General features: G+C 41.0%; 1 protein-coding gene across 1 annotated transcript; it reads left to right on the forward strand.

Annotated features, from left to right (window-relative positions):
* Nucleotides 1-5,701: 5,701 nt before the first annotated feature.
* Nucleotides 5,702-7,773, forward strand: LOC148011786 (uncharacterized). Its single transcript, XM_087670762.1, has one exon. It carries the CDS (start codon nt 6,213-6,215, stop codon nt 7,212-7,214), a length of 1,002 nt encoding a protein of 333 aa, XP_087526888.1. The 5' UTR covers nt 5,702-6,212; the 3' UTR covers nt 7,215-7,773.
* The last annotated feature ends 13,648 nt before the right edge of the window (nt 7,774-21,421 follow it).

The raw sequence follows: 21,421 nt of genomic DNA on the forward strand, positions 1-21,421 counted from the left end.
TAGCTCCACAAAATGTGCTTTAGAAGGAGCAGCTCGCATGTTAGCAAGCTCATCTTGGATAGTCATCACTCGAAGAAGAAAAGACAAGATAGAATCCACATCACTTGAACTTGAGGGATTGAACATGTTTATAGAGAGTGACAACTTGCATGGGTGATGGAACCTCCTACATCAAGCAAAGCTTCACTCACATCTTAGGAGAAGTCTCACATGAGGTGACCATTAACAAGATTTCCTTGGAGATGCATCAGAGGAGAGTTGAATATGTGATAGAATCATTGGACCCCCAATCAAGGACTACCACCTTGAAGTTTTCCTTATCCTGACCGAATGGATGTGAAGATGGTCATTAAGGATGCAAAGCCGACCAAATCCCTTTGGTTCATCATTGATAGAAGAACATCCATGTGCCATGAGAGTGAAGGAAGATAGAAGGAACTAGAAAGAGATACCTAGGGCATTGTGTGGTCAAAATCAACCCCAACAATAAGAGTTTAGTAGTTCAGTAGTTCATATGCACCAACACACAAGAGTAGATAGAGAGTGGAGTAGCAATGAAGTGAACGTTGTGAAGATTTTAAAAAAAGGAGTATATTGTAACAACCATATGCTAGGTGAAATCAAAAGCTCTTACAAAAAACACCCATATTTATAGGATCACAAAACTTTTCCCAAGCAATTTAAGAGGACCCTCTTTTAGAAGGAGTATGCTTAATGAAGGGGATGCAATGGCAGTGGAGAAGAAGAAGAGGAAGATGTGGGACATAAGAGCACACACAATGTATGTGATGTCAAGAAAATAGCCTTATTGAACTTTCATATTATATATGAATAAAGAATGGGCGGTCTATGTACATGGGTAGCCCCAATGGCCTTTTGCCCCAACAACCTCCCACTAAAAGGCCAATGTGTCAGGGAGTGAAAAATAAAGGAAAAAGAAAAAAGAGAGTAGGTGAGGGATTATGACATCTCACCCAATACCCAAGCTGTGTAATAAGTGAAAACCTCTGCGAAAGAAGAGTGAAGCATCCCCAAGTCTATGGCATCCAGGAGACAAGCAATCCCACATCTCCATACAAGCAGAGTAGTCCAAGAATGCTTCTCATGAAGCAAGCACAACTCATGAGTGCAAGGCTGTAATGCATAAGCATCAAAGTAGCGCATAGCATTAGCATGGTACATAAAAGATAGTTGAGAGCACATAGACTCTCCAAAGTCAATCATAGAAGAAGGGCCATCATCCCATACAGGGTCTCAAGATAGTGTGCGGCCTCAATGCAGTGGAAGATTGACATACAGCTGTAGCATCAACCACAAAGCGCACTGAACGTGCATCAAGAGGCTTGAGAGATGTCTGCGTCTCATAAAAGACAACATGACGGCTGTGTATAACCTGCTGGGCGTCCAAATCCCATAACCTGTAAGCCTGAAAGTCACCATCTCCATAACCAAGGAGGATACATCTATGTGACATAGGCATATCTGGCATACATACAAATGCCTGGCAGCCAAACATCCTCAAGTAATCATAGGAGGGTCTCATTCCACTCCATGCCTAATGTGGTGCAGTACCATCCAAAGTCAGACACAACATCCTATTATGCAAGTAGATTGCTGTCATAAGGGCCTCAACCCAATAGCCATAAGATAACCCAGCTATGGTAAGCATAGATGCAACCTTTACCTGTAGAATCAGGCACATGCCATGAGCAATCTCGTAATACCGTGCGCATAGGAAATCAATGCCAGACTATTGACAATAGGACTGAAACCTGGGAGAGATAGCATGACTCTCATAATCCATCTGCAAGCACCTAGGCTTGCAACTAGCAGAATCCATAAACCTGTTAAGCATAACTGCGGCATCTTCGATCCGTACCAAGGGAAAGTCCCAAACACAGTGGGTAGCATGATCCATGAAGGTCATAAAGTACGATGCTCCACCAAGTGATTGGGAAGGCATAGGTCCATATACTGCACAAAATGGACAAGATCTAGAGGATCATGCCTCTCACGATCGCATGTTAGCAAGCTCATCTTGGATAGTCATCACTCGAAGAAGAAAAGACAAGATAGAATCCACATCACTCGAACTTGACTGAACATGTTTATAGAGAGTGACAACTTGCATGGGTGATGGAACCTCCTACATCAAGCAAAGCTTCACTCACATCTTAGGAGAAGTCTCACATGAGGTGACCATTAACAAGATTTCCTTGGAGATGCATCAGAGGAGAGTTGAATATGTGATAGAATCATTGGACCCCCAACCAGGGACTACCACCTTGAAGTTTTCCTTATCCTGACCGAATGGATGTGAAGATGGTCATTAAGGATGCAAAGCCGACCAAAGCCCTTTGGTTCATCATTGATAGAAGAACATCCATGTGCCATGAGAGTGAAGGAAGATAGAAGGAACTAGAAAGAGATACCTAGGGCATTGTGTGGTCAAAATCAACCCCAACAATAAGAGTTTAGTAGTTCAGTAGTTCATATGCACCAACACACAAGAGTAGATAGAGAGTGGAGTAGCAATGAAGTGAACGTTGTGAAGATTTTTAAAAAAGTACAATGTGTAGATTTTAAAAAAATGCAAGTTTTACTGGTCATGGATGACATTATCCCACAAGCATAAAATGTGTGAGTCTTCGGCACACAACAGGTGATAGTAAACCAATCGTGGGTGAAGTAGTTCTAGCCTTAAGCAACCAACAAACGAGCAAAAAATTGGTAAAACAATTCTAAAGACTAAGAAAACAAGTCACCCAACACTAAATATAGTTTGGCCAACAAGAAGAGAGGTTGCCAACTAGGTAGCGAGGGATAGGAAGCTAAAATATAGGCTTTTAAAGCTTCACCAAGCAAAAAGTGAAAAGGTTTGGATCCAAAATTGTTAACAACACAGAAAACCAATGAACTAGCAAACATTGGTTGTCCAATACCATGTGAAAATGTGCTAATAATCAAAACCATGAATAAGAAAGCACGCATGGACACAAGAAACTTAGAACAAATGGGTAGTGGAATCCATAAGGTGAAGCACAAGATGTGTAGTACAATATCATAAGGGCATCAATGCAAGGATGACTAGCAACATTACTGCCTCTAATCTCCCTCTCTCCAAGGATGCAAGATGATGCAATACAATAAATGAGAGTGGAATGGAGCATATATGGAAGCCTCAAGGTGAGACACCTAACATGCAAAGAAACCTTAAATCCCTCAAGACTAGACACAAGACGATTGAAGAAACCCAAAATGGGCCACCTAGCTGCCTCTATTTGGTGCCCATTTCAAGGCCAAGCATAGTGCTCGAATTCCATGGTACACACAAAACTAACAGTTGATTGGAGTGCTTTGGAAAAGAAAAATCCCATTGATCTATGGCCTCCCCAATATTGTAAGCGACTTGTGGGTCTTCATCACAAAGGAATTAAAGGATCCCTCATTTTTTCTTCCTAGTAATTATGATTGTAGATTTTAGGAGTAGAATGTATGGGAAAAGAAGTTAAACACAATAAATACATATTAAATACACGAAATGCTTTGGCTCATTCGATTTGATAACATTAAAAATTGGTGGTTATGGACAAATTTGAGTTATGGTGGGATAAAAAGTTGGATGCAATTTACCATCCCATTGATGTAAGAAGATGAAATGATACATGTGAAAATTATTGGTGGTAGCACTCCCTATGGGTGCATTGATTAATACAAGAGGCGTCTTGTGTCCCAAATGCAAGCTGACAAGGAATCTTTGGTATATCTATTCAAAAAGTGCAATTTTATTCAAAATGATCTAAAATAAGTTTGAGTTTTACATGAACATTTCTTGGTACCAAAAGTACTTGAGAAACAAATTCTTGGTAACAAAAGTACTTCATTCTATAAAAAGTACTTCCTTGAGAAACTAATTCTTGGTGATTATACCCATGGCTTTAATAAGAAGCTGCATATAATCTTTAGGGTGCTTACACACATGATGGGGGCTACTCTCACTAGTATGTTAAGAAACAAACAAAAACCTTGCTTTTATGTGGCAAGTACCCTCCCCTTCATACATCATAGGGCTAAGCTCGCATTGGCTTCCTTGGTTGCATGCACTACATTCATTGCCCCATTTTCACAAATTTTTTGGTTAGGGGAACTTCCTATCCATAAGTTTCCCATGCACTTCTTAGTAGGACCTAGATAAATTCCAGCGATTAAAAAAAGAAGGCCTAGAATATGCTTTGGCATGTGATCAAATACTAAAGACCACTAAAGAGAAGGCGGCTCACCATTTCGACATTCAAAAGTTGTTGATTGCCATGTATTAGACAAGATGTTTGCTTGCCACCAAAATATCTATGCCCACAAAATGTGGCATACATTTGAGTGCCCATGGTTGTGTGTAACCTACCTTATAATAGTTTGTATATGTTGGATCATATTGTGTAATAGGAATCATGCTCCATTTAAAAAGCTCACGTGGTCTAAGGTTATAACTTTTCACTAGTTTTATTATGCAAAATTAATGTCAGTAGTATAAAAGATGAAGGCAAACTGCTACTCAAACTAATCTAAGTAGTAGATTATCTCAAGTTACACATATGAATTTTTTCGACACAATACTTGTATTGTTTTGGTCTAATTTTAAGAATCTTTTAAAATATTGGGTCTCATATTAGTGCCTTTGGGGATAGGAGACCCTTTTAGCCCATTTCTTGGTATTGTCTATATCTTTTCCTTTCCTATGAGGTACGACATATGTGTTTGAACTCCCAAACCAGGGCACCTTTCCTCTAAATATTAGCAAAGAGAGCAGCAAGACCCACATTGGAATTGCACGCACGTGCAAATACTATAGCTTGCAAGTGGAATGGACAAGGGAGCTTTAAGGTATTGCTTTAGGTTTGAATGAGGATTTGAACTGCTTTATGCTCTTGATAAAATATGCTCTTATTAAGAGGTGTGATTTGATATTTTATAAATAACAACTCAAGAAAACCATCACACAGTCCATTTCCCTCTATGGAACATGCCTAACATAATCCTTTTTTGTAAGAGCATGTTCCATGACCCTGACAGTTTGCAAATAGAAAATACATTTTTTGGCCTTGCTATTGACATATAAAATATAGAAGATGGCTTGTTTATGTTACGATAAGGATGGTTTAGCATTCGACATTATTTGAATTTGGCATAGGCAGCTTCTTTTTTTCCAAATTCAATGTGGAATGTGATGTTTACAACATCGTAAAGAAGCAATCCTATGCCTTGAAGATGCTACTGTGCTGAGCAATTGTGGACCTTTCTCTTCCCAAAATTGGAGAGGAGTTGTTTTGGGAGCGAATGCGACTCGTGGACATGGGAACAACCCTTTAACAAGGGGGTTGGGGGTTAGAGGGTGTTCACATGCGGGGACTGGGGAGAGCGTGTGACGCTCTGCCGCCAACCTCGGTGTTGGAGCCCTTGTGATGCGCCTTAATGTCTGTGTGTTTGTGTTGGCAATCACGCCTGCAGGCCTATCCCCTCTCTCTCATTTGTCTCTCTCTCTCTCTCTCTCTCTCTTTCTCTCTCTCTCATTGGGTGCATGCCGCCTTTTGGCTAACTCTCTCTTCCTCTCTGGACAAAGCAACACAGAGAGAGAGAGAGAGAGAGAGAGAGTGTGTGTGTGTGTGTGTGTGTGGGGGGGGGGAGAGGGAGAGGGAGGGGGAGGGGCGAGGTGAATCTTAATAAAAGCTTCTGCCATTCTGGGTGTGATTTTATCTCAGCATATATCCTCTCTCTTCTCTGTGTCTCTCTCATATCAGCCTATGGGGTTTTAGGAGGTCACCACAATTCCCTGGGAGAGAGAGAGAGAGATCTCTTCTGGGTTGCATGAAAAGGGCATGACTCCTGGTCTCTTATTCTCTCTCTCTCTCGCTCTCTCTCTTCTGTGATTTGACAGAGAGCCTCTCCTTCGTGAGGGGTGCTCTTTCTATGTGAGTCTCTTTCTTTGTGTGATCTGTTTCTCCTGTGGCCCCATCATCTCGCCGGGTCAATGGGGCTTGCTACAGGAAAATTGGGGCTTCCTCCTGCCTCCTCTCGCACTCCTTCATACCTCTGAGAATATGGTCTTCTGTGCTGCTGTGGTAAAATTCCCATGAAACGCCCCTCAGTCAAGACTCCACTGCCGAGATTAGAGAGCAAATATTAGGCCAAGCTATGCATTTTTGTATCCATTCCACATGGAGAAGAAGAAGCAGGAGCCTGAGAAGAAGACCGGGAAGGAAGGTATAAATGGAGCCCTGTTGCTCCACATGTTTGCAGCCATAGCCTCAATCTGCGCCTTTCTTTGTCCACGTGCGGCCGCCATCTCCGCATCCGACCTGCAAGGGAGACAGTCTCTACAGCGTTCTATACAGCTAGCTGCCTTCCAGCAGTTTGATAGTCACAGAACAGGGAGGATCTATAGCGTGTCAGTGCCAGGGACGCTCTCAAATTCATCATTCCAGGCCATTAGGCTGAGATCTGGCAGTTTCAAGAGATATGGTGTCAACTTGGCAGAGTTTCTCATCCCCAGGGGATGCCAGGTGACCCCTGCCCCTGAAAGAATCATTCTTGTCTATTCTAAGCTTGGGAACATCTCTCTCTTCCAGAGCTTGCCACAGGATTATGTGGTGGCTTCATTTGTGGTGTCTGTCTTTGCATATGATGCCACCTCCCTCCTCAACAGCAGCTCACTCCCTCCTGCAAATATCAGCATCTCATGCCCGTCAAGCACACCCATATCCATACAGATTGAGCCTACCTTATCTTCAAGCAATCTGTCATGTGTATCCTTTGATGAGAACTCCACAGGTGTGAATTACAGTGGGCTGGTGGGCAGGGCATGTGAGGCAACGCAGGTGGGCTCATTCTCTCTGGTGACACCCCCTGGCAATGTGGCAGGAGGGGCACAGAATGCCAGCAACGCAGGCATTAACAGTGGCATCATCAGCAACAAAAGCAACAATAAGACATGGAAGATTGTGGTGGGCTCTGTGGTGGGTGGTCTTGCCTTGCTTGTGCTGCTCAGCCTCTTGGCTGTTGGCATCGGTAAGCGCAGAGAGAGAGTCCGAATTGCTCGCATGGAGCATCAAGCAGATCAGGGGGAGACCCTGCAGAGCACTGCGATTCGCAATTCTCGTGCTCCGTCGGCCGGGGACACCAGAACGCTTCCGACATTAGAGAGTGATGATACAGTGTAATGCTTCATGTTCATGTCACATGACTTTCCCAAACACACCATTCATTCCTCATCATGCTGCAAAGAGTCCAATGATTTGTTTTTCTTCTCTCTCTCTCTCTCTCTCTCTCTCTCTCCCCATTCTAAGGTAGTTTCTCAAAAGGTTTCTCCTCACATGTCAGCTGCCATATCAACTACAGTACATTCAGAGAAACTCCATTCTCCCCCTTAGACAGCAAACCAGGAAAGTGTAATTACTGTGTCTACATTGATTCTTTCATGAAAATTTTGGCAACTCCCCAGCTCGGAGGTTTTGATAGGTCTTATCACGATTGTAATTGTAAGGCTATCTTATATTGCCAGCCATCTGTTGCCTGTACTTCATGTGTAATATATATCAAGATGGAGGAGGAGGGGTGTTTTTCCTTGTGGGGATGGCTTCTGGGGGGGCGTAGCCTCTGTGTCAATGGTGGTTACGCCCCTGTGTCAATGGTGGTTGATTGCCCTTCAATTACTACATGTTCTATCTGAGAAGGCTAAAAACTCTTTATCAATACAGCTGCGTTGATTCTTTGTCATAATGCAGTCTGTTTGTATAAAATCATTTCCTGTGCACTGGCCAAACGTGTTCAAAGTGAGAGAAATATTCACGAAATGTTATTATTACTTTTGCAAGGTAAAGAGACATCACCCTATAAGGACCTTACATGTCTCTCTTTACATGATGCAACCCTGTACGCATCCAGCAATGTATGTCCGCATCCGAGAGTCCTTTCAAGCATTGGCGACTTAATAAATGTCCTCACACGAGGATCCTTTCTAAGAAGTGGTAATTAGGCTATTACCTGCAAGCACACAAGTAGTAGGGCTTAATACATGTCCTCACACGAGGATCCTTTCTAAACAGTGGTAGCTAGGCTATTACCTGCAAGCACACAAGTAGTAGGGCTTATTGGGTTCAAATAAGGAAAGCTTGAACATTGTATTTGTATAGCATCTCTAAGGAGATGAGTTCTGCATTACAAGCTCTTTCTCGACTAGTTTCAAGAACATATTATTCCTTGATATGGGCCAATGGGCCATGGATTGGTTTGAAGTATCATGCTTGTGCACTTGGCTGTCAAATTAGGCACTTCTTGTTGACATAGCCATATGACTTTGATATAGGAGTGCTCTAGGAAGGGATCACATCTTGTAGGTCTTGGTTGGTGTTGCTAGCATCTCCCTACTAGGCTTGCTTTGCTTCTAACTTAAGTGATGTGGTGCAATCTCCATGGGTTCCGTGGACCTCTTAAGGTAATTTGAACATTGTCTGCAGCCAACAAACTAAGTTGTGGTGCAATCTCGATGGGTTGCATGGCTCCGTGAGGTAATTCCAAGTGCTTCATTGTTTCCTTGTGCCTCTTGCCCGAAGGTCAGGATTGGTCTTCAATAATATCTGCCTTTCTCTTGTTCGTAGTCCCTTGGCAACCACCCTTGAAAAGCATCATGCTTAGCTTAAAAGAATGGGATGCTTCCCAAGTGCTTTTGAACATTTTCTTTCACGTTCTAATTGTGTCTAAAGTGTCTTGCATTTCTTACTTCCTCTTGTTGGTGGTGCCTTGCTTATCCACTTATTAACCATGGGAGTAAAATCCTTTCTTCAATGCCAAAGGCTAGTTTGCTAGAACACCCAACCTTTGAGTCTCGCCATTTCTCCTTCTTTGGATTATTTCTAACAGATTGATCATGGAAAGGAGATACATAAGTAAGATAGATGCAACACGAGGAAGAAAATATGTAGCCTACAACAAGCTTAGGGACTTGATGCAGGACATGGTTGAGAGGTTTGTGTGTGTAGCTCAAAGGTCAATCAAAAGCTAGGATGGCTCGGGGGCACTGGGCGTTGGTGTCTTTGGGTCCAATGAGGTAGTGAAATTGTTTCAATTGCTATGCTACGTCATATTGTGGTATTCATTTATCAATTCTTGAAAAAAATTATGGTGAGTGGTTGCCATAGATGGATGTATCATTTATAAAGATTTGTGCTTTGAAAAGATAGCTCTCAAGATGAAGAAAGCCCTTAATAATACCTTTATGTCTTTAAGAATTACATTTCTCTTCAACCCTAAATAAAAGATAATATGGGTATGGATTTATCCATTCTAGGAAGATTAATGACATCATTATGAATCCCCTATTTGATATTGATCATGTATTGGATGTTAATCACTGCAATCATTTGATCAACATGGATCTCGATAAGGCAAATAACAACATTAGTTGGTGTTTCTAAATTTGTGTCTTGCTATGCTTCTTGCCTTGGTCACTCAATGACAGCCCAACCATTAGCAATGCTAGTGAAAGTCATCTTTTGTAGCAAATACAAAGACCTCTCAAAATTTTGCAAGGGTTTTCAAATCAAAGTATGTGTTTTTGTTATTTCTATAATTAAACCTTTAGATTTAAACTTCCTTTAACTTTTGATGGCTTTTTGAAAATTTAGCAATTCGTTTTACATTAAACCTCGGACCATTGACCATTTGAACACCTTTTAAATGTATGTTACAAAAAATTATTGCCACTAAAGTGCCATATGACATGCCATGGCCAATGGGGTGTCAACTACATGGTCCCATTACCCTTGCCTAAAAGATAAATATAGTTATGCAATGCAATATATCATTTGAAGAGTTTACATACACCTTTTAGGTATGGTTGGATCAAACTTTACTCTCTCCTCAATATTCTCTAATCTCCTCTCACCACATATGCTCACTCTTTTCTTTCTACTTTCTCTTCTCGCTCTCTACTCTCTTCTCTCTCTAGTTTCTTTCCTATCTCTCTACTTTCTCCTCTCTGTACTCTCTCTTGTCTCTCCTTCCTACTCTCTACTACCTCTTCCCTCTATTAATCTACCTTCTCTCTTCTCTACTCTAGTCACTACTCTCTTCTCTCTAGTTTATCTTCTCTCTACTCTCCTCTCTCTAGTCCATCTCTCCCCTCTACTATATCTCTAGCTTATATTCTCTCCTCTCTCTACTCTCCCAAGTTTTCTCACTCTACCCTTATCTACTCTCACACTCCTCTCTTTGCTCTTTTAATCTCCCTACTTTACTCCCTCTTCTCTCTACTTCTAGCTACCCTCCCTTTTCTCACTTTATCGTTCTCTCCTCTCTCTTTACTCTTTTATCTCACTATACTCTCTCTACTCCCTTTAGCTACCACCTCTCTTCTCTCCCCACTTTATCTTTTTGCTCTCTACACTCTACTCTCTACTCTAGTTTCTCTTTCCCTACTCTCTCCTCTCTTTATTCTCTCTCTCTACTATCTATTCTTCTTTCTTTTCTCTTAAAGAAAAGTAGGAAGAGGGTTAAACAAATGATAATTCTATTGTTTCTAACAACATCTCCACATAAATGGTATTGTTACAGTGTGCAATGCTAGACTCAGTGCTAAAGGCACACATAAGTATGAAGTGTTGAATCCCATAAGCAAAGAGAGGGGAGTGTATTCTTGTTGAAAAGCTATAAAAGAATGTAATTGACACAACTATCAAACAATTAAACAAGTCTCTTTCATGGCATTATGATTCTCTACTTGTTCTTCTTTCCCCCATCATTCCTATCTTTTTGCTCAGACCATGTCTTGTAACATGGTATTAGTGCTGTGACATAGAGAGATATCCATAGATGTGCTCGAGGTCCAAGAAATTCATGTATCAAAGGTGTTGTCCAAGAAGCTCATGGTGTAAAGGTTGAAGGTTTGGGAGGGACCAAGCTCACTAGAGAAGGTAAGAAGATCATTAGCCTTGAGGTGTAGTATTTCATTGTGCCCATTATCACTCTCAATCCATTTTTTGAAAGTTTTTCATTATCAAGAGGAAGAGAAAGAGTAGCTATTGGAAAAGTTTCACAAGTTCTTTTTGTTAGAGGTTTGCATTATCTCTACCACTGGCAAAGGAGGTAGCTTAAGGGTTGTGCTTGAAGGCCTTGCTTAAGGGGGCAACTTAAGGGATATGCTTGAAGGCCCTACTTAAGGGGTAGCTTTTCTACAAGTTCAGGGCATGCTTGTGGCCAAAAGCATGGGGTTGGTTGTAAGAAGTTGGGGGGTTGCTTATTGTCATATAGAAACAAAGAGGAGGTGGGAGCTTTAGTGCTCGTAACTTGATCAACTATCGTGGGAATATGCCAACAATTAGATCAACTCTAGCGAGAGCATATCAAAGGCTCACCAATTCATACAGTAGTAGAAAATAGTGTTCTCTGTACTAGTTTTCTTTCACATATCCTTATTTTCAAAAACCTTACAATTAAGCATTAAATTAAGTTCCTTTTCACACCTACATAAAGTGGAACTGGTAAAATCCTATGTCCTGTTCACATAGATTGAACTAAACTAGTTTAGATTTAAGGACTAGCTCACACTAAAAAATGTTGGAATTGTTCTTTTTGAAAGTTATACTCTTTGTTTGTTGTCCCAAATTGATTGTGTGTAATAGATTGTTCATGCTCTTGGAAAAGGCTATTGTTTGTGAGATATTCATTAGATTTCTTATAAATCCCTCCAAAAAAAATATATTCCCTTGTACAAAGTTAGACATTGTTGTGTGACTTGCCAATAAAAACTCTTCATTCCCAAAATGTTTGAAATTGAAATAGTGGAAAAAATCAATAGCAATAGTTTTCATAGTTGGAAAATGCTGACCATGTACCATTTAATGCGGAAAGATCTTTGGAAAATCTTTGAGGAACCCGAGGCTCTTGATGACCCAACATGGAAGAGAAAAAGTATTAAGGTACTTAAGACAAAAGCATGGGCCTTGTTTGATGATGTCCTCCATTACATATCAAAGATCACAAAAGCAAAGGAAGCCTAAGATGAGCCAGACAAAACCTTTGGCTTCCAAGCAAAGAACTCAAATATAAATATTTTCATGGAATTCTTCATATTGGACTTAAAAACAATTATGATTCCCTGCCTTTACTAATAAATAAATCTAGAAGCTTGAATATGCAACTATCTTCCATTAATAAAAATATAGAAGAAGATGAAGCCATTGATATGCTACCTAGTGAGGACAAATTTAACAAATAATATGAGCAAGTGGTAGAAGCCCTGAGAAATGTGCTAGATAGAAAACTCAACTCAGTGGAAGCTACTCTTTGGAAAAGAAAAAGCAAACTCAAAGAGAAGACCCAAGAAACTTTGTGAAGCCCCATAGTATCTGCACTCTATAGCAAGGATATTCAAAGATTGTTTGTAGAACTTTTAGGAAAGTGGGCATAAGAAGAAATATTACTAGAACAGGGGAAAATCAAAGTGCAAGAATTGTAACAAATTTGGACATATTGAGATATTGCTGGAATAAAAAAGCCAACTATGTACAAGAATCATTATCTTTTGAGCAATGCAATGAAACTCTTTTTTAAAATTTTGTATTTTTCATGAGGTAAAAAGCCTTGCAAACATTAAGTGAGAAATCTATATCCTTAGAAGCATTTATATAGAGGGTAAGCTAACACCATGGGGGATGTTAGAATGTATGGTACTAGAGGAAGTGCTAAGGGCATATGTAATGTATGATGAAGTGTTGAATCCCATAAGCAAGAAGAGGGAAGTGTATCCTAGTTGAAAAGCTATAAAATAATGTAGTTTATCACTATCTATTAGTCAAGTCTCTTTCATGGCATCATGATTCTCTACTTCTTCTTCTTGTTTACCCCATATTTGATTCTCATGTCTTTACTCAAACATGTTTTTTAAAATGTAGGATATAAGATGGATAAAAACTCAACTAATCATACTATAGAAAATAATAATGATAGGGATTATAAAAAGATATTGGGGTCTTAGTAGACTGTTTGCTATCCCAAAAGAGCCTATACCAATCTTTCAAAGTTATAAGTATTAAGAGGATTATATATGGTCGTGAGAGCAAAAATGCACCTTACAAATTTTATGCAATATTGGGGCCACTGAGATGCCCTCATATACATGAAAGGTGAGAAGGATCGAAGCTTGCACATAAGAGCTATGGCGAGAGAGCAAGAGCAAGAAAGAGAGAGACAAGAAATGGGAACTCCAACAACCATAATGTGTGGCCAGGCCTTCCTTTATTCAAACTGTCACTAAAAGAATGAAGAATAAGTGATTGTGACAAGCGCCCACCACTTGCATTGCACAGTGGCAGGTACTGTCAGTGTAGTAATACACGGGCAGCTAGGCGGAGGCGCCTTTACCCCCAACAACCTCCCACTTAAAGGCGAATCTGTCCCAGTGAGAGAGAAAAAAGAAAAGACAGTACAACATATACACATGCACAACATGATGAGGAAAAATATGTCATCTCATCCAATGCCCATCAATCTCTTGAAGAAGGCAAAGCGCTCGGTAGTGAGGCTTTTTTGAGCAAGTCTGCAAGATTCTACTCAGTCAGAATCTTGACAAGGTCAACAGACCTGTCCTCAACGACCTCGCGAATGAAGTGATACCTCACCTCAATATGTTTCGTCTTTGCATGGAAGACTGGATTCTTAGCCAACTGAATGGCACTCATAGAATCCGAATACAGTATAGGCATAGCATCTGTCATACCAAGGTCCACAATCAAATGGCCTAACCAGATAGCCTCCTTGCAAGCCTCTGTGGCTACAATATACTCGGCCTCTGTAGTAGAAAGGGCCATACACTTCTGCGCCTTGGACATCCAAGAGATAGCCCCTCCAGCGTAAGTGAACACATAGCCAGAAGTGGACTTCCTACTATCTGCATGTCCTGTATAATTAGAGTCAGTGTAACCCACGACTAATGTATCCTGGCTACCATAACAAAGACACATATCTGCTGTGCCTTTCAGGTACCTCATGATACTCTTCATGGCATCCCAATGTTTCTTGCAAGGTGTAGCCATATAACATGCCACAACCCCAACTGCAAAAGCAATATCTAGACAGGTGGCTATCATGGCATACATAAGACTGCCCACGGCTGATGCATAGAGAATCTTGGCCATCTTGGCCCTCTGCTCATCTATTTTTGCGGACATGTGTCTATGGACAATCGGCCTGTGAAACCTTCATATGAGAAGGTAATGAATAACCAATAGGCTTAACATCCTGCATATGGAAGCGCTCAAGGACTTTATGTACGTACTCCCTCTATGATAGATAAAGGAGTCACTGAGATCTATCGCGCATGATGCGCATACCAAGTATATGAGAGGTCTATCCCAGATCTTTCATCTCAAAGCTCTTCTTGAGCTGAGCCTTAAGAGTATCGAGCTCCTCATGAGCTGTCCCTGCTAAAAGCATGTCATCCACATAGAGTACCAAAATCAGTAAAGAACCGTCACGGGCTTTCTTCGTGTACAAGCACGAATCCATAGCACTGTAGCTGTAGCCGTGTGACTCCATGAATGCATAAAACTTATGGTACCATTCCCTAGGTGCCTGCTTCAAGCCATATAGACTCTTCTTTAGCTTGCACACTAGGTGTTCCCTACCAAGGACTGCAAAGCCCTTAGGCTGCTCCATGTAAATTTCATCATGCAAGTCCCCATGTAAAAAAGCCGTCTTGATATCCATCTGGTACAAGTCCAGGTTAAGCTGTGCAACCAAGGCCAAGACTAAGTGTAGGGGGGTCATCTTGACCACAGGAGAAAATAATTCATCAAAGTCAACACCATGCTCTTGCTTAAAACCCTTAGCAACCAATCGAGCCTTGTATGCTGGCTTGGGGTGTCCAAGGGTACTTTTCAGCTTGTACACCCACTTGCATGGAAAATCCTTCTTACCCTGAGGCAAGGAAATCAAATCCCAAGTCTTATTCTTATGCAATGAGTCAAGCTCAGATTGCATAGCCCTCTCCCAAGAGTGAGAATCACCTCGGTGCATAGCCTCATCATAAGTGAGAGGCTCTCCTACATCTGTAACTAGTACATAGTCCATAGAGGGTGCAAAATGGTCAGGAGGTCATCTATCTCTTGTAGAACGCCTCAATCTAGGCTTTGCTACTTGACTGACATCATGTCTAACATCTGGGCCATGAGCATCAGGCGATGCTGCACGCTGTCTAGCTGGCCGTGGAGCGGGCTGAACGGGAGCAAGTGGCTCCTCCTGAAAGATAACTCTGCGTACCTCAACCACTTTTTTAGGCTACATATGCATTTTGTCCTTATGAAAGATGACATCATGGCTGTGGATCACTTTCCCCGCCTGCGGATCCCATAGATGGTAACCCATCTCTCCTACATCTCCATAGCCAATGAAAATGCATTTGATACTTTTAGGATCTAGCTTATTGCGTTTGTCCTTGGGCACATGGCAGAATGCCTTATAGTCAAAGACACACAAATGATCATAAGAGGGGGGTTTTCCTACCCATACCTCCTCTAAAACCTGAAAGTCAATGTCACTACTAGGCGACCTGTTAATGAGTTGCACTGTAGTAGTAACTGCCTCAGCCCAAAAGTGCTGCGGTAAGCCAGCCTGGTTAAGCATGCTACAGACCCTTTCCTGAATGGTCCTATTCATGCGTTCAGCCATACCATTCTGGGGTGGGGTGTAAGGGGCAATCAACTGACGCTTAATACCCCGCTCATCGCAAAATTGCTCAAAAGCATGTGCGACATACCCACCCCCATTATCTGAGTGTAGGCATTTGAGCCTTTTCCTAGACTGGTTCTCTGCCAATGCAAGCCAACGCTGAAATGTGTCTAAGACATTGGATTTTCTCTTTATGGGATAAGCCCAAACCTTACGTGAGTAATCATCTATGAAAGTAACAAAGTACTTAGCCCCACCAAGCGATTGACAGGGCATGGGCCCACATACATCTGAGTGCACAAGAGCCAAGGGCTCACCCATGCATTTCTTACCAGAATTTTTATATGTATTTCTAGTCTGCCTGCCATACAAACAATAATCACAAGAATCAAAATGCGAAGAGTCAAAAGGCGGAAGATACTGCAAAGCACGGAGCATTTTCATTCCTTTAAGAGAGGTATGCCCCAAATGAGCATGCCAAAGGGATACAGGGGGAAGAGAACCCATAGACAAAATATGATCCAATGTAGCTCCAGATATAAGTACGGGATAGAGGCTACCAGACTTGGCACCTCTTGCAAGTACAAGCCTGCCACCACAAGTAATCTTCCATGCAAAGTCTCCAAAAGACACAAAATACCATGCATCATCAAGCTGTTCAACTGACATAAGGTTGCGTGTCAACGCAGGTACATGGCATACATCAAGTAAAACAAAAGAGCTGCCAGAAGGAAACTGCAGCCTAACATCTCCAATGCCCATAATGTCAAGAGACCTGTCATCACCAAGACACACAGAACTTGACATGGTACGATAGGTATTAAACCAATCTCCACAGGGTGTCACATGAAAGGACACCCGAATCCAAGAGCCAACACTGCGCATACATGGAATGTATCTCTGAAGTCTGTAAGGCATCACGAAGAAGCTACAAGTATGTAATCATTATTTGAATCAGTGGCCTGCATGACATTAACCTCTTCTATCTTCACACTAGACTTTGCAGGTACTATGTTGTGCTCAAAAGACTTTTCTTGCACTTTATCTTTTCCCTTTTCCTTGCGCTTATCATTGCGCATTTTATGGCATTGCAGCCTAATATGTCATGATTTCCCACAATAATGACAGGTAAAGGTCAGACTTCCATCCACGGGACTTACTGCGACCACATGACTTGGACCTGGACTTCTGAGAGTCCCTGCCCTTATGATCATTATCATGCCTGCCATTTCTACCACCTCTAACAGTCAACACATGTGAAGAGCAGGAAGCATCATTGTTTATCCTGTTGATTTCCTCAGTCAATAAAGCACTCTCAACATCTTTGATTTTCAACCCATCAAGCTTGTTCGTGCATATGGCAGTATGGAATACATCCCATGATTCAGGAAGGGTGCCAAGCAGAAATAATGGGTGTAAGTTATCGTTGAACTCAATACCATGTGACAACAGATTCTTCATGATAGCATGAAACTGACTGAAATGAGATGATAGGGATGACCTCTCCTTTATGCAAAGGTCCATTAACTGCTTCAGCCAATACATCTGTGACGCAGGACTCTGCTGTGCATAGAGCTCCTGAATCTTCTCCCATAAATCCCATGCACTCTGATTCTCATCTTCAACAACATTATGATGGATCTCTTCTGAGAGTGACAAAATAATGGTAGACTTGCATAGCTCATCAATTTCCATCCAAACATCATCATCCATATCCTCATGTTTGACATCTTTGAAACACAATGGTTTAATTTGCAACTTCTGCACCAAAATCTATCATATTTGGGACTTCCAATACCCATAGTTGGTACCATCTAACTTGGCAATGTTAAAGAGAGTTGTGTCTTTCAGATGACCAGCCATACTGTCCTAAATAAATGCAAAAAGGCAAATTTGCAGGTTGCTGTAAATAGCAGAAAATACACTAAAACCACTACTAAAATTGGCTGAAAGAGTGGCTTTTACCAAGAGAAGCACTTGTCCACCAAATATGACCAAGATAACATCAAATAGTAAGCATTACCCTCAGAGAAGTGCTCAAAATCTGCAGATTTCAGCTTGCTGTAATAAATGACAGATTTTAGTAAATGAGAGCTAATTGTGCCAGAAGTGGATCCCAAGTCAATCATATACTGCCAAGACCATATCTAGCATCATGCAGGCATAACATATTCATATGACAGTTGATAAGCATGAATCCAACACCCAAATATGTCATGAAATATCTGCCAGTGAGTAGGCATACCCCCTAGTTAGTGGAGCAAAGTGTGCATGCCACTACCAAGACTTGACACAAGTAGGTGTTAGCTCACAAGGAAAGGGACCCAAGTCAAAGAGTTAGCTCATAAGCATCGGAAGGAACCAAGACATATGAACCATGCATCATCCCAAAGGGTAAGAAATCCCAAATAGTCTCAAAATCTCAACTAGCATAGACCGCATGCTCCATGTCTGTCAAGCATCCAAAGACGCTCCCACTGGCACAAAGGCCATAAATATCAAGCAACAAAGCTCGAACAAAGCATGTGCAAGCACCAATGACAAGTGTCCAAGATCAAGCATTAATGAGACATCCCGGACATGGAGGCGGTGTGATATCCATATGTAGCATCCATAGACATCAAGTATATCCCAAAATAAACTCTGGCAAGCTAATAAATCTCCAAAATATGCTCCATACAATCAAATGTCAAGCACAAGTAAATCTCCAATAGCATCCAAGCTCAAACAATGTAACTGACATAGGTAGGTGACATGAGCATAAGTGCATGTCCAAAGCAGTCAAGCATAGACCGATAAGTGCCAAGATACATCCAAGATAAATATCCAAATGCTATGGAAAGCAGAGCTCAAGCTCAACCAATGATTAAGAAGCAATGTCAAACTCTTTTCCAATCCCCAATGGTCAATACATCAATGTACATCTCCAAGACATGACCCGAATAACATAGGCATAAGCATACATGAGTAGAATAGCTTCAGGCCAACTGTTTACAGTAGACATTCACTGCTCTAGATTGAGTATTTTAGGCCTCACATTAGTACCAAAATGATGGCAATCCATTAACATAGCATCTCCATACATGTAGACATCATTCGGGCATCAATATGCATCAAGTGATCAATCTCGGTAAGCATAAGACTTCAAGAGATAAGTGCTGCCCTATTTTGGCTAGATCTCGGATTGTTCAAAATAGTCAATGGCTGAGCTAAATCAACTCCAAATGTGTCTCACATAAGAGGCATAACATCCACAAGTGATCCAGTATCAATAGACATCAGTAGAAGCATCACATAAGCCTTAGGCATACAAATAGATGCTATCTCAAACTTGAAATTTGTTCCAGAATATTCTATCATCAAAATTTGGAAAATCCAACATCATCATGTCTGGAGCGTGCCAAAACCCAAATTTAGACTATTACCTTTCCTGAATCGGGTTCCGAATGCCTGAGATATGACAAAAAGAGTGATTTTTGAGCCATTTTTGCAAACAGGCGCAAATAAAACGTGAGCATGCTGCTGTACTTGAGGGGCCAAATCAGGGTGGGTGGGGGATAAGAAAGAGTCCAATGAAGGCCTACAATAGGCCTACACAAGCCTAGGACAAGTCCAAGCAAGAGGTGAAGAGAACAAGCTTCAATGATGGAAGCTATGGCTGCCTCTTCATGAAACCTTGTTGTTCATGTCAAAGAATGGTTGAGAACTGAGTGAGAAGCAAGCTCTCATACCTCGTGTAGATGCCGGGGAAGGCCGAGAAGCACTCGCGAAGGACCTCCTCTGATACCAGTTGAAAGATGAGATGGATTGAAGCTTGCACACGAGAACTAATGAGGGAGAGCAAGAGCAAGAAAGAGAGAGACAAGAAATGGGAACTCCAACAACCACAATGTGTGGCTGGGCCTTCCTTTATTCAAATTGTCACTAAAAGAATAAAGAATAAGTGACTGTGACGAGTGGCCGCCACCTGCATTATACAGTGGCGGGTACTGTTAGTCTAGTAATACATAGGCAGCTAGGCGGAGGCGCCTTTACCCCCAACAGTACATGCTCAATGATTTGAGTGATGTGCATAGTGAATGAGATCATCAATGATGATCACAAGCTTCATATATTCCCAGTGATTGAAAGATGAAGTAATCTTGCGATATGGAAACCTTTCCTTGCCATAAGGGCATCTTATTTTGTTCTAAGAGAAGCATTTCTACAAAAGTTTAGGCGATAAGGATCCCAAGACCATTTGGGCATAGAGTTTGACTATCTAGCATAAAGCCCATTGAGCACTATATAGAGAAGATATAAACATTGATTAGGAAGATGCCGACAAAAAACCCTTGAAAAAACATGCAAAACCAAAAATTTATGGAAGGCTTATAAGAGAATGTTAGAGAGCATGTGAATTTGAAGCAACCACCCAATTTGACTAAAGCAAAGATAGAAGCTTGATAGTGAAAAGAAGTTCAATTGGGACAGATGAGGAGAAAGGGGTTAGATGCTAGCCTTGGATTAGTTCCCTCAAGTGTGTCCTCATCAATGTCAACCAATGTGCCATATGTGGGAGACCCCATTGCTTGAGAAGTTACATATATGATTAGTTTAAATGTGGCACCATCATTAATACCATACTTAGGATTAAATCCATATATGGTGCTACCAATCTATCCATCCCCATCAATTATAACACTCTAATTGTGAGAACATTAGATGAGAGTAGAGTGCCTCAATTGATAGCCAAATCATTGACATGTATGAAGAAATAAATTTTGGTAGAAGTAGGTCCAAATGTGAAGGGAGTCTATAATGTTAGCTAGCTTGCTAGTGCAACAACACCAAGTCAAGCATTATATAATGCTAGCTATCCTACTAGCATAATGGCACCAATTTAAGCATTAAATCAAAGGAATTCTACATCAACAACATCTAATACTTGGTGTGCTAAATGCTATGGCTTTGGCCATTTAGATCTAGAATTTCCAACACCAAGTAGAGTAGCTCATGATCAACCAAGGAATTTGTTTTGTGGGTATTGTTTGAAGAATAAGTATGTGAAGGATAAATCTTGGGTTAAGCAAACCCATCTATGACAACAAGAAACCCAAATGCAAACAAATTATAATTATATGGATAGTTAAATTGTGAATTATTCGATGGGACCTCCTAATAGACCATTCATATTGAAGGGTATGCCTACTCAAGGTACACATCCAATGTCAAGAAATCATGGCCAATGAGAATATTTGAAAAATGAACAAACACCTTCACCATATAGAAATATCCATTTTAGATGGAATAATAATATAGGGATAAGTGTAGTTTGCTATTGGAGATGTGAGCAACTTGAACATGTTGCTAGATTTTGCCCTAACGAGCAGAAAAGAAAGGATTACTTCCTTTATGTGCCAATTGTGGTGGTGGAGGCCATTACAAAGAGGACTGCTTAGGCGAGGGTACATCCTTCTAGGGTAGAATAAAGGCAAGGGTGTTACTAATTAAATGGTGAATCTAGTAGAAATTGTGGAAGATATGGAAATAAAAACACCCAAGAAGAAGCATGTAATGTTCAATTGGAATGTTATGATTGGAGTAATCGCACACTCGAAATCTAGTCTAGTAATCATTATATGAAATTAGCAAGGGTAGGTGGTAAATAGACATAACGATGAGAAAGTTGGGACTCCAAATAGAAAAGGAGGTGATAGATTTG

Source organism: Lygodium microphyllum, chromosome 28 (genome assembly GCF_053477565.2).
Source record: "Lygodium microphyllum isolate KBCC chromosome 28, Lygodium_microphyllum_v1.1.10, whole genome shotgun sequence".
Lineage (NCBI taxonomy): Eukaryota > Viridiplantae > Streptophyta > Polypodiopsida > Schizaeales > Lygodiaceae > Lygodium > Lygodium microphyllum.